We start from the raw sequence: 14,269 nt of genomic DNA, 5'->3' as shown, positions 1-14,269 counted from the left end.
CAACCGAATGGTGATAAACGGTGTTTTTAATAATAAAAAACTATTAAAAGAAAACATTGGTTGGCACATATCAGAAAATATTGAATGACTTGCGTGAAAAAGTGTAACAGGTGGGGTGGTGTACTGAATTAAGATGCCTAAGGATGATATAGTTATAGTAGCATCCTAAGAAGATTATTCTTTTATGTATAGCTAGATAAATAAGAATTGCGCTGTCTTTTCTAAAATTACTATTGGTTTATGAGTTTGTCAATCTATTTGAATAGATATTTCCAAATCTCAACGTAGCACATATGACCATCGGCGGATTTAAGGGAGGGTCAGGAGGGTCCCTTGATCCTTCGGCCGGCCAAATTTACAGCGGATCGGAGTAGGTAAAATTTTTTTTTAGTGGTTTGACCCTCTCAATCATCTCTCATAGAGTGCTTAAAGTCAAAAAGAAAAGGTAGATATGTTGTATTTGAGAATTTTCGGCAGGTAGTGGTCCGGCAAAACTATGATGAAGAATGAAGAAGACGACATGAGCTGTGGCTTTTTTTTTTTTTTTTGAATGTTAATGCTTTCCTCCTACTATTTACAATATATCACCATTGCCAGGAATCGAACCCTGGACCTCTCACCCAAAGACCAAAGCCTTTACCATCCCACCAAAATGGAGATGGCATGAGCTGTGGCTTGTGGGCAGAACTAAGAAGCTATTTACTGTATTTTTAAATGGGTTTATAGGAATGTGGGCCCTTTAAATGATCAATTTAATTTTTTTAATAAGTCCATATTCAAACCTAATATTTTAATGATACCTTATTTTTCACTTTTGACCTATATTTTTCACTTTTGACCTAGGGCAGAGCAAAATCAGAATTCAGCCGTCACTCTTATGTTACAACTTCACATTTACACTTTTTCGGTATGGGTTCTGTTAAATATACCAAAAAATATACCAAAGTCAAAGACCAAAAGTTGTCAGCATTAAACCAAAAGTTGTCAGCATTTATTTGTAAACCTAGAAAACAATGAAAATTTAAATCTTTACATAACCCAAAATACAGTTGAAAATTTATACCATAACAAAACAAAAAATACAGTTGAAAATTTATGAACAGATTCAATATTATTTAACAATAACAATAACAAAATTCTTAGGATCAAACTAAACTAATATTCCGATTTCTTACCATGGCAGATAACGAATTTATCATGACTACACCACAATTTTTCACTCATCAGGTATAATCAGTGTTGGGTTAGGTTTTCTAGTTTATAACCCTAATTGGCCGTAGGTTTTTTTCTAGTTTATAACCCTATTTACCATTATAACCCTTTGACTATTTCTAGTTTAACAAATTAGGTTTTTAATATTAATATTTACCATTATAACCCTTTGACTATTTCTAGTTTAACAAATTAGGTTTTTAATATATATACATGTTTTTAATGATACACATTTATTATTAGGTGTATCATTTATTCTTTTTTATTAACTTATATATACACATTTTTTATTAACTTTTTATTATTAAATGTATTATCTATTCTTTTTATTAACTTTTTATTAATTTTTAGGTGTTCGGGTCCCATGAAGAATTGATGAATTGGGTACAAAACTTGGCACGCTCTCTTGGTGTTGTCGTTGTCACTAAAATATCAAACAAATATCCTAATGGGTTCGTGTATAAAGTTGTAATCATGTGTGATCGTGGCGGAAAATATAAAGTTAAGGATTCAAGTAAAGTTTCTGGCACAAAAAAAACTAACTGCCCATTCGAATTAGAAGGGAAATATTCAATAGAATATAATTCCTGGACGTTAACGATGATATGTGATGAACATAACCATCCGCCTGTACAGCATATGGAAGGCCATCCATATGCTAAGCGGTTAACTGATGATGAATTTAGTTTGGTTGCAGAATTGACAAGGATGAATGTGGCACCACGTGATATTCTATCGATACTGAAGGAGAGGAACCTAAGTAATGCATCTACAATCAGTACGATTTACAATGCACGCACTAAAATTCGCATGAGTGAGCAAGCAGGCAATTCTCCGATGCAGGTTCTCATGTCTATTTTACATTCTAATGGTTATGTTTATGAATTTACTACAACTGGTTCAAACGAGTTAGAAAATTTATTTTTCGTTCATCCAATATCATTCGATATTTGGCGTGCATTCCCACACGTGTTGATTATAGATGCCACGTACAAAACAAACAGCTATAATATGCCTTTTGTTCAGATTGTTGGTGTAACTTCGACCAACAAGACATTTTCCATAGCTTTTGCCTTCATGCAAAATGAAAAGATAGAAAGCTATACATGGGTCTTAAACTGTCTAAAGTTAACATTAGACAAGTGTATGCACCCACGTGTTATACTTACAGACAGGGAGTTGGCTTTAGTGAATGCATGCAAAGAAGTTTTCCCGAATGCTACTCAATTACTTTGTAGATGGCACATTAGTCGCAACATATTCAATTACTGTAGGCAATCTATCAGGTCAGCACGTGATTGGGACAACTTTCTAAAATTATGGGAGTTACTAGAAGATTCTACAACTTTGGTTTCTTACACAGACAATTACAAGCAACTTCAGTCATTCTTGATAAAATATCCACGTATGTTTTCTACGCCCCGATATATTTTTTTCTTTTTATATATCTCTTATAAGTTTAATTACTTTTTCAGGTGTTTTAAAATATGTAAATGAAAATTGGTTGAACAAATACAAGGAGATGTTTGTGTCTGTCTGGATTGATCAACATCTCAATTTTGGAAATAACACAACCAATAGAGTAGAAAGCCAGCATGAGGTATTGAAAAAATATTTGAAATCTTCAAAATGTTGTTTGGATAAATTTGTGGGTTGTATTAATCGTCTCGTGCAGTCGCAACATACATCAATCAAAGAAAGTTTTGAGAAAAGCAGAGTTGTTCGCATACATCAACACAATATACGATGTTTTAAACTATTGCGCGGTTTTGTTTCAAATGAAGCTCTCGATATAATTCTTGCGGACCATGAAAGCTGGAAGAATCTTCAAGTAGACTCTTCAAATTGTGGTTGTCGACTTCGCAACAGCTGTGGGTTACCATGTGCTTGCGAACTTTCAATGTATATTAGTTCAGGTAAGTATAATCTGATTGATTATTTTAATATTAGTTCAGATTTTTTTAATAATGATTCTATAAAATTGTTAATATATTACTTATTTATATTTTAACATAGGTCAATGTATTTCCTTGGATTCGATTGATATCTTTTGGAGGAAGCTAGATTTTGTAACTTCAACAACTGTCCAAGATGACGATGTTAGTTGCGAGAATGAACTAAAACATTTTAAAGAAAACTTCAACAAGCAGTCCAAAGCTGGGAAAAAAAGTTGGTTAAGAAAGCTGAAGGACATAATAGGTCTCGGTACAACAGATATTCAAGAACCTCAAATTCAGAAAAATACTCGTGGAAGACCAAATTTGAAGAAATCACAACAAAAAAGACGTGTCGGTCAAGGTACAACTGATATTCAGGAACCTCGAGTTCAGAAAAATACTCGTGGACGGCCAAGCTTGAAAAAATCACAACAGAAAAGGCGTGCTGAATTTTGTTCAGCCAGATATAGTTGCTCAAATGTGCCCAATTTTGTTGATCCGATTAAGGAGCCAGCCAGACATAGTTCATTCGAATTTGACCTGAACAGTGAACCATTGATAGACTTGAATGAAGTCCCAGGTGAATGTTTTGAGCGTTCATACATGATAGACTTAAATGTAATGCCACAGTTGAATGATTCCAATATAATGAGCGATATTCCAAAAGTATTTCATCCATATATAACAAATATACAGAATGTTAAAGGCGATGGAAACTGTGGATTTCGAGCAATAGCTGTTTGCCTCGGACTTGATGAAGAAAAATCTTATGAGTACATTCGACAGCAAATGAGAGAAGAGTTACAAAATCGATACGATATTTATAAAGATATGTTTGTCAGGGATGTAAATTCATTGTATCATGACTTGTGTTTTTTTGGGTCACCTTGTCCAGAAGAACACTGGATGAAAATGCCTGAGGCAGGTGTTCTGATTGCCAATAGGTTTGGTGTTATCATCCATTCTTTAAGCATGTCAGGCAGTACCACTATTTTCCCATTTTGGAGTGGTCCAGAAGAAAGTCAACATCACAGAGCTCTTACAATTGCTTTAGTATTTGGTGAGACCCATTATGTCATGGTAGAGTTACAAGGAGAATCCCCAATGCCTGTTATCACGCCTTATTGGAATCTTAACAATATTAGCCGGTCTGCAGTTAGGTGGGAAACAATGTATAAGTCGCGTCTAGAACTGTACAGCCAACTTTATCGTCCTGAAAGTGGGTTTGTGGATTTAAGTGATTAATTATTTTAGTGTTTTTACATTCATAATGAACTTGTATTTTCGTATTTATATATTTGAGTACTTTTTAGAAGACTAGTAATATTCATAATTGTATAATAAAATATTTAATATACTATTATTCATACTAGTATTGCAAAAAACTAATTACAATAGCCTTTAAAAAAACCTAATTAAAAAATAGATATTAGTAGTTTAAATAATTATTATGTAATGATTAGTAGTTATATTTAAATAAAATAGAATAAAAATGATTAGTAGTAGATTAATAGGGTTGACTTGGTATACCAAATAAAAACTTTTGGTATATTTAAAGCCCCCTTTTGGTATTTCTTTTCCTATTGTGGCCCTAGCTCTCAAGACAATATGAAGTAAGATAGCTTTTTTGTTTTTAGTTTTTATTTTAACTAATTGTTATTATGTAGTATGTTAATACTTTATGATTTAACCGTAAGAAATTAGGAATTTTGTTGCGTCGTTGTCTTTTATGTAGTTGTTTACAAGAACAGTTAATATATGTGATCTAATATGGAACTTATTTTTTTATATAATTGATTGCGATAATTAATTTTTATTAATTTTGTATGTAGAAACGCTTCTATCAAAAAGTGTTTTGGTAACACACCCAAATCAAGTATAGAGACTCCGTCAAGTTCGTCACATGCCAATGAAAATAATAATAAAAGAAGTCGAGAAGAAGTTGAAGTATCGGAAGATGAAATTGTTGGTGACCCAGCCTTGCGCAAACCAATTAATGATTATTCAATTAATATCCGAGAGGAAGTAAGGAGACGTTATATAACGAAAGGTGTTTGCCAACCAAAAGGTCATAATTTTCCCAAAACACAAATTTGTTGACAATTGAGAAAGTTTCAAAAAACATGGTTTGGTCGTTTTTGTAGGTTAGAATATAGTGCATCAAAAGATGTGGCATTTTGTTTGTGGTGTTATTTGTTCCCTACCGGTAATAGACATGGGGATAGTCTTTATCAACCACGGTTTTAGAAACTGGAAAAAAGCAATTGAAAATTTTCGTGATCATGAAGGAGGTCAAAATAGTAGACATAATCATGCTAGAATTCAGTTTGAGTTATTTAAAGATCAAAGGCACAATCTAGACAATGTATTGTCACAACAATGTAAGCAAGATGAGATTGTTTATCGTGTTCGGTTAACCGCTGTTGTTGATGTGATTCGATTCCTTTTAAAACAAGGTTTGGCTTTTCGTGGGCATGATGAGTCTAAGCTCTAATAGTCGAGGTAATTTTCTTGAACTTGTCAAATGGTATTGTGAACGTAATGATGAAGTAAATAAGGCGTTTAATTCAAAATCACATGGAAATAATCAGTTGACTTCGCCTAAAATCCAAAAAGAAATAGTTAATGCATGTGCTGCGGAGGTAAGAAAGATTATCGTGAACGAGATTAAAGATAAGTTTTTTTCTATTTTAATTGACAAGTCTCGTGATTGTTCTATAAAAGAGCAAATGGCAGTAGTTTTGAGATATGTGGATGATGTTGGAGAAGTGATTGAACGGTTTGTTGGGGTGGTGCATGTTACCGACACTTGTGCATCATCTCTAAAAAGTGCTATTGATAATTTTTTTGCAAAAAATAATTTAACAATGTCTAAAGTTAGAGGTCAAGGTTATGATGGAGCTTCCAATATGCGTGGGGAGCTAAATGGATTGAAGCAAAAAATTTTAGCAGAAAATAAATGTGCATTTTATATACATTGTTTTGCACATCAGTTACAATTGGTAGTCGTGGCCACGTCATCTGAATATGCATCTGTAAGTTCTTTTTTTGATTACCTTACAAAGATTGTGAATATTGTTGGAGCTTCATGTAAAAGGAAAGATTTGATTCGACAAAAACAACATGATGATTTTGTGAAACGAATTGAGACAGGTGAAGTATGTACAGGAAAAGGTAAAAACCAAGAAATGAGTTTAGCCCGAGCAGGCGACACTCGTTGGGGTTCCCATCTTAAAACTATACTTCGACTTTTAGACTTGTGGAAACCAGTGAGAGAAGTGCTTATTGCTTTGTCAAGAGAGGGTACTGATGCAAAAACTCGAGGCATTGCGCTTGGTATGGCTGAGAAAATGGAAAACTTTGAGTTTGTCTTTATTGCTCATTTAATGGTAAACTTATTAAGAAAGACAAATGACTTATCACAAGCCCTACAGTTGAAAAATCAAAATATTGGTAATACGGTTCGATTGATTGAAGATATGAAATATGATATAAAGAAATACAAGGATGATGGCTGGGAGGAGCTAATGAATGAAGTCACCACATTTTGTTCTAAAAATGAAATTAATATGCCTAATATGGAAGACTCATTCCAGGGCGAGTTAGAAGGACAATTGATGATGAGCCACAGACATATCTTCATCGTTTTCGCGTCGATATTTTTATCAGGTTCCTTATTCTTATTTATTTTTGTTAACAAACTTCAACTTATAACATTTTTTTCTAGAAAACTTTATATATTTTATTTCCACATGATTCTAGGTTGTTGATCTTCTTCTTAATGAAATGAATGAGTGTTTTACTAAGGCAAACTCGGAGTTGCTTACATGTATAGCGTGTCTTGACCCTAGAGACTCATTTCAAACTTTTGACCGTGAGAAGGTACTACGGCTTGCTGAGTTATATTCAGATGATTTTAGTGGCTTTGAGCTTGGTCAACTAAGGATACAACTTGATCGGTACATTTCAAATATGAAAAGCAATGAAGTTTTTTTCGGACTTCATGATATCGGAGAACTTGCAAAGAAAAGGGTTTAGATGAATATCATATTACATATGACCTCGTCTATCGACTAGTTGAGTTGGCTTTGGTCTTTCCGGTTGCAACAGCTACCGTCGAAAGATCATTTTCCACAATGAAATTTATCAAGACTGATTTACGTAACAAGATGGGTGATAATTTTCTCACAGATGCATTGGTGTGTTATGTAGAAAAAGATATTTTTGCAAATGTAGAAAATGAAGCAATTCTACAGTGATTTCAAGCTATGGGACCTCGAAGATGCCAGCTGCCGGCTATCGGTAAAAAAAACTAAGTTGTGTACACCATTGAATTACGAATGTAAAACAATTATATTACGACCCCCCATTTGGAATTTTCTAGATCCGCCACTGCATATGACCTAACCAAAATTTCGTGTTTTTTTTTATTAAATTTGTAAACGGTTTAGTTAAGAAATAAATCCAAAAAATGTAAATAAACGTTGAAGTTTAAAAAAAGTATAACTTTGTATCAATTTGCAAACAGTAAATGATAAATATTCTGTCTCTCACCACATAAATCGGTTACATTAAATGATCCGGTGTAGGTGGTGATATCTTTCCTAGATTATAGATATAGGGTAGTAAACGACCCGCAAGCTAAGGAAATAGTCCGCAAATCTCTAATTTATTCCGTGGGTCATCAACAAACATCCGCGAGAGGAATTCGCGGATTGCAAAGGAACCTCACACGAAAGAGAAATAATAATAAGTTCTCACGTGATAAGGAAGAACAGTTGTAACAAACTGTTTCTAGAAGATTATCACACATTCCCTGACAGCGACACCAGCCAATAAAAAGAGGATAGCTGGACACCTGGTAACCGCTCTGAACGTGGCCATGATGTCATATCCTATAAACGCGCCACACGTGTCCATTCAGGTAGAAAAGGAATATCCTAGACAATGACAACTCCACAATCACCTTCTCCCATCCTCGGCTATAAATACTTCTATCATCTTCATGAGGTATTCATTTACTCCCCACGGATTACATCCATTACTTGTACTTCGTACTTATTCTATTCACAGTACAGTACTTATTCTCACACCGGAGGGTGGTTACGGGAAGACCCCCCCCCCCCCTCTTGTCCTTCCCGTAGTGAGTCTCACGGTGTTTGTTTTGCAGGAACTAAGCTGAGATCTGATTTCATCTGTTTGGTAGTTCGTATTACAGTTCATACAGGTTGAAATACAAATCGGATACCATCAAGGTTCGGTTTGTGCTTCTTCATTGGCGTCATCCGTACTTTTAAGGCTATAATATTCAGTCGTTTTAAGTTTGGTAGTTTTCTGTTACAATGAGTCAGAATCAGCAGATTCCAATTGTTACTCCCGTAAACATCAGGCGAACTGAAGGTTCTGGTGGTCCCGTCTTAGAGGACGCCAAACAAGAGTCTTATCGTAATGCTCGTACCCCAGTTCTGGAAGACAGAGCTGAGGAATTTCCAAGATTTAGTGGTGACGAAACACAAATTCGTCATCGCCAATCTAGATCTAGAAAAGAGATTTTGACTCCGGAAGAGTGGCTTTGCCGAGAATAACAACGGCTGAAATAGGAGTATAACCAGATGGTAAAAAATAGGCAGATTCAAGTGAGGGCTCTAACTTATGAGGACTCGCCACCTTGCTCTCCTCCTCCGTCAGCCATACGCCGAAATTCATTTAACCCAGAATTGGAAATTTTGGAACCTTCAAGTGACTATCAAGGAGAAGGAAGTCATGACAGAGTTCGTCCAGCTCATCGGAGTGTACCCCGCGGAGCGGCGTATGATCATAGTCATGCTTCTAGAAAATATCGTGACACCACGTATCAAAAGGAAGGATACGCGAGTGATGATAGCCGCAATTTTGGAAGGGAAGGGACCTGTCGTACGCGGGCAACGCTAAAGCATACTGAATATTGTAGTGATGCCGAAGAAGACTTTACAAAACCTTACCACCGGTTAGCATTCGCAGAGAAGTCAAAATTTATCCTGTGGATTACCACAGCTCCCTTCCCAACAAACTTGAAGATTTCAAGTAACTTGGGCAAATACAATGGGATGACAGATCCAAGGAATCACCTCTCCAATACTGGTGCCACATGTTTGCATTGACTCTAAATGGGCGGCTAGAGAATGGTTCGAAAAACTTCCCGACGGACAGATAAAGAGTTGGGATGATTAGGTGGCAAAATTTTTCGAACACTTTAGCCAACAGAGAAAGCATACGCAAGACCCATCTGAGATTTTAAACATGGTCCGCCGGGATAACGAATCAATTGAGAATTTTATCACTTGTTTCAACAATGAAAGCCTGAACATAGGAGGAATCAGTGAAGATATGCTGCGCGGAGCATTCAGGCAGAATGTTCGGAGCAATGACTTGATCCGCTGTTTGACTGGTCGTGATGGAATGCCCAAAACCTGGGATGCCATCATGACCGCATCAAAAGTTTTTGCAGCTACAGAAAAACTTTTAGGAGGTGAGACATCGAAGCAACTCACTAAATCAGAGTCCAAAAATACCCACCCCAAAAAGGAAGAACGGGGCTCCATCTGGTTCCGAATTCAAGCACCCGCTGAACCCCCTAAACAATTTGATGCAAGGTCCTTAATTGGACAGAAACACAAAGATCGTGGGCAGGGACAGGAGAGTCACAAGTGGACTCCCCTAAGGAAAACTCCAACAAAAATCCTAACCACCGAGAATATTGAGTTCATGAAGCCACATCCAATGACGCGCAGGGCTCACCTGAACCCTAACAAACATTGTATGTTTCATGAAGACATAAGGCACAATATAGATGACCGTGTAAGCCTGAGGAGCGAGATTGAGGCCGCGATTAAGTCGGGAAATGTAACATTCGTTACTTTTAAAACCCAAAAACCCGACCCATTTTGAAATTTTCGGTTATATATATATATATATATATATATATATATATATATATATATATATATATATATATATTATTAATTAATTTTCGTTATACGTTATATGAGAAAAATCGTTATTTTGGTATCCTTATTTACTAGTATTCGTTAAACCGAACCATTGTGTCGTTTCATTATATCCGTGTTTGATGTTTTATTGTTAATCTAACATTCAAGATAATTTACGGTTATTGTTCGTTTACTATTCATTTTGTTCAACTAATGAACTGCCGAGATTTAAAATTCTTATTTAAACGAAATCCCGAACTATACGAATACATTTTGAAAGTTATACAAGTAAAATAATTTCACTACAATTGAAACGTAATCCAAAAGATCAAGGCTTAAGGTGTAAATATACTTTAATTTCAAAATTAATACATTCAGAAACTACAGGGACCATTTGTGTAACTTGATTTTAAAATATAATATAATAAAATAAACCAACCCAGCCCCCTTTCCCCTCTTCCCGTTTTCCCGGCGACCTCCGGCCGGCGAGCCGAGGTTTCCGGCGACCCTTAAAAACGTCCAAATTGCCCAAATAACACCAATTAAATGATTATGATAACTTTATCCGTCAACGTATAACATTAATAGTTCATATTTATGAGTTTTAACGTATATATAATGCCGAATTAAATCACCCAACGGCCGGAAAATCTTTAACCCGCTTTAAATATCAATTATGCTTCAACAGCTCAATTCCAACTATAAATAGATCATATATCGTCATCTTAAGCTGCTCATATCATCTTATTACATCGATAATCCCCCTAAATACTATAATAATTCCGTCCAAACCCGGTTTCCAGCCAAGACCTGTTCGTCGTCAAACCATTATCTTTCCAGGTATTGCATATATCCATTATGATCGTTGTTCTTCACAAAATAAAAGCCCTAACTTAATTTCTTCAACCATGGAACTGTTTTTGAAAATCGAATCTAGGGTTTATGTAGTGAAGAAGATAAACTAAACCTTCTCTTTATATAAAATCGTTTTCGTTTATAAGCTAAATGGCTTGCTAGAGCAACTGGTTAATTCATGTGACTATGAACCCAAAGACCCGAGTTCGAAACCCCGGTCAAGCTTTTATCCTTTATTTTTTAAAACAAGTTTTTAATAAATATAATAACCAAATAAATCAATTAAAAATCATAATAAAGTAAATAAAACTCTCTATAAATTAAATAAAATTTTTATAAAATAAATTAGATAAAAACTCATCATTTCCCTCAAGAAAACCATTTTCTAATCTCGTTTAACCACGAATAAAAATTCGATTCGTTAATATTAATTTGTGAATAGTAACTATTAAAAATTCGTTAAATATCGTTAGAAAAATCGTCAAAACTTGTAATCTTAAATCCACGACATATAATTCATTATATTTCTCGTGGTTACGTAAAATTATTAAATTATATTAAAATATTATTAAAAACATAAAATATTTTTAAAAGACGTTAAAAATAATAAAAATTATAGTGAAATAATAATTCCCAATAAATTTATACATTAATTAACCATATTAATTACATTAAATCGTTGTTAAATGCTCGTTTTATTTTATTGATGGCTCGTGAAGTTCAACTGATTTGATTCATTTGACGCTTTTCGGCTTTTACTTACTTGTTACTCCATATCAAATGTGAGTTTTCATAACCCCTTTTTACTTTTACACGTTTTGGGATGTAGCACGTCCAAACTTAGTTTTCTTGTGTCAAACTAAAATTCACATGCGTGTCTTGTATGTATTTGTTTTGTATCTTGTTACTTGTGAACTGTGTGATTATGTGCTAGTTGTTTACTGTTTTTGTTGGTGGATACTCATACTCATAGCGGGAGGATCCGACGGGACGTACCTGCGCCGTTCATTTTTGTTAATGGCGGTATCATACACATACTCTTAGTGGGAGGGTCCGACGGGACATACCTGCGCCGTCCATTTGTTAATGGCGGTATTATTATCATATTCTATACTCTAAGTAGCTCGGCGAACGGGGGTTCCTTAGTAGATTTGACTTATGTCAAGCAAACAGGAATATCATGCATTTACTTTTCTTTTGCTATATGATTGAGACTACACATCTCGATTTGTGAATTTTACACTTTCGTATTATGTATTAGCAAAACTTTATGAATTCTCACCAACATTATTGTTGACAAGTTATATTATTTTAAACGTGCTGCAGGTTGAAGTCTAAGGATTGAAGACTAGATTAGTAGACCATTAGGGTATTAGAAATACAACATAATGAAATTCAATGTTTATCGTATTGTTATTTGATTGTGTATTTGTGATGTATTGAAATGAAATAAATATAATTATTGTCGCTTTAATAGCGTTACGAGCTTATGAGTGATCTGTACGTCACACCCAGGCGTGTTCCGCTTTAGCTGGGGTGTTACAGATTGGTATCAGAGATGTAACTATAAGATAGGTTGTTAGACGTATCGGCCTAGTATAGTTATAGTTATTTAGGGCCCAAACTACATGTATACTCTATGTGCTGTTTGTCCGCACTTATATTACAAGTTCATTCATTTGCTTCTATTTATATTTATAATATTTCATAGCATCACCTGCACACATGTTCATACACGAACTCCATGGCTTAGGCCTAAAGCAAATATTTTCAAAAACTTTCAAATTGATTTTTTTCGCATCTTCATGCTTTCAAACGTGATCATATCCCCTTTGTGATAAGGATATCGTTGTACTTTTAGGATGTCATACAAGTCATGGTGGTTCATGCGACGTATGACTCCAACCTCAATGTTTTACAATGCGTTTTAATCAAAAGTCTGTTAAGTCGTGGTGATACACGAATACCCAGCTTTTTGTTCAAGTTATTTCTCAAAATTTTGATTTTTGTGTTGGATTATAAGAGTCCATGGTGGTTCATGAAAACTCTAATTCCCTCACAACACTTATTATTATGGACTTCATATTTTAACAAAATTTATCAAAGGTTTCTTTGTATGGCATACACCATTCCGAGTCTCACGATTTCCGTTACCCTTGTTCGCAGCATGGCTTCCCGTCAACGTCGTTCGTCTAGCCGCAAGATAACCTCCGAGATCACTAAGCACCTGACAGCGGTTCTCCCTAATATCATGACCTAGATGCACCAGAACATCATGGCAAACATTAACCCTGCTCCTCCCCCAGCTCCCGTTGTGACCTATAAGAACTTTACCGATGCTAAACCTACTGAATTTAACGGAACTCACGGTGCTACTGCCCTACTTCAGTGGTACGAAAAAATGGAGAGTGTGTTCCTCAAAATTGAGTGTCCTGATTTTAAGCGAACCCGATTCGCTACAGGTGTTCTCGAGAAAGGTGCTCTTACATGGTGGGTCAAGGAAAAGTCGACCCGCGGTGCTGAAGCTACCACGGCCTTGTCGTGGGACGAACTGAAAGACCTGATGACTCGACAGTTTTGTCCTCCAAACGAACTCATGAACTTAGAGGCAGAATCCTGGAACCTCAAACAGGAAGGTGGTGAGCACACTGCTTACACCACCCGTTTCAATGAACTTAGTGTGTTGGTACCACACCTTGTTACCCCTACTACGCGTGCCATCGACAAGTACATCAGAGGACTATCAAGAGAAATCCAAGACAGTGTCATCAGTAGCTCTCCTAAAGAAATCCGTGACGCAATTAACCTTGCTGCAACCCTCACTGATAATCATGTCAAAGCCGGGACTTTGACAATGAAGGGTTCGAAGAAAAACACCGAAAAATCACCATCCGAACCAAACGAAACTAAGCCTGAGTCATCCAAACCCACCTACACCAACCACAACAATAAACGCAAAAACTATGCCATGACTAACACAAACTCAACCCAAACCCAAACTAACAAAAAGCCTTACACAGGAACACACCCTTTGTGTGACACGTGTAAATTCCACCACCCCACTAGCGCTCAATGCCGAAAATGTTCCAACTGTGATCGTTTCGGTCACCACATCAACACATGTCGAGCATCAATGCATACTCAACACCACCCATTCATCCCACAACCCATTATTCAACCACTCCAAATATCATATGCCCAACCACCTGCCTCCACTCTCCCAACCCTACGAGCCTGCTATCATTGTGGTAGCCTAAATCATCTACGCGCATGCCCAAAACTCGTTTATCAAATCCA

The 14,269-nt window shown here is 35.8% G+C and overlaps 2 protein-coding genes across 2 annotated transcripts; both read left to right on the top strand.

The window, feature by feature from the left end:
• Positions 1-1,176: 1,176 nt before the first annotated feature.
• On the top strand, positions 1,177-4,394 carry LOC143575098 (uncharacterized). The gene is made up of 4 exons (XM_077059552.1): positions 1,177-1,227; positions 1,564-2,617; positions 2,997-3,128; positions 3,229-4,394. Exons 1-4 carry the CDS (start codon positions 1,177-1,179, stop codon positions 4,392-4,394), a joined length of 2,403 nt encoding a protein of 800 aa, XP_076915667.1.
• Positions 4,395-5,878: 1,484 nt separating this feature from the next.
• On the top strand, positions 5,879-7,187 carry LOC143575091 (uncharacterized). The gene is made up of 2 exons (XM_077059546.1): positions 5,879-6,793; positions 6,912-7,187. The coding sequence occupies exons 1-2, from the start codon at positions 5,879-5,881 to the stop codon at positions 7,185-7,187; spliced, it is 1,191 nt and encodes a 396-aa protein (XP_076915661.1).
• The last annotated feature ends 7,082 nt before the right edge of the window (positions 7,188-14,269 follow it).

This window comes from Bidens hawaiensis, unplaced genomic scaffold (assembly GCF_021521415.1).
Source record: "Bidens hawaiensis isolate Kalapana, Puna unplaced genomic scaffold, B.hawaiensis_p1.1 tig00001412_1, whole genome shotgun sequence".
NCBI classification, from domain to species: domain Eukaryota; kingdom Viridiplantae; phylum Streptophyta; class Magnoliopsida; order Asterales; family Asteraceae; genus Bidens; species Bidens hawaiensis.
The sequence above is the reverse complement of the archived record's forward strand: the minus strand, read 5'-3'. Positions and strand labels throughout refer to the sequence as shown.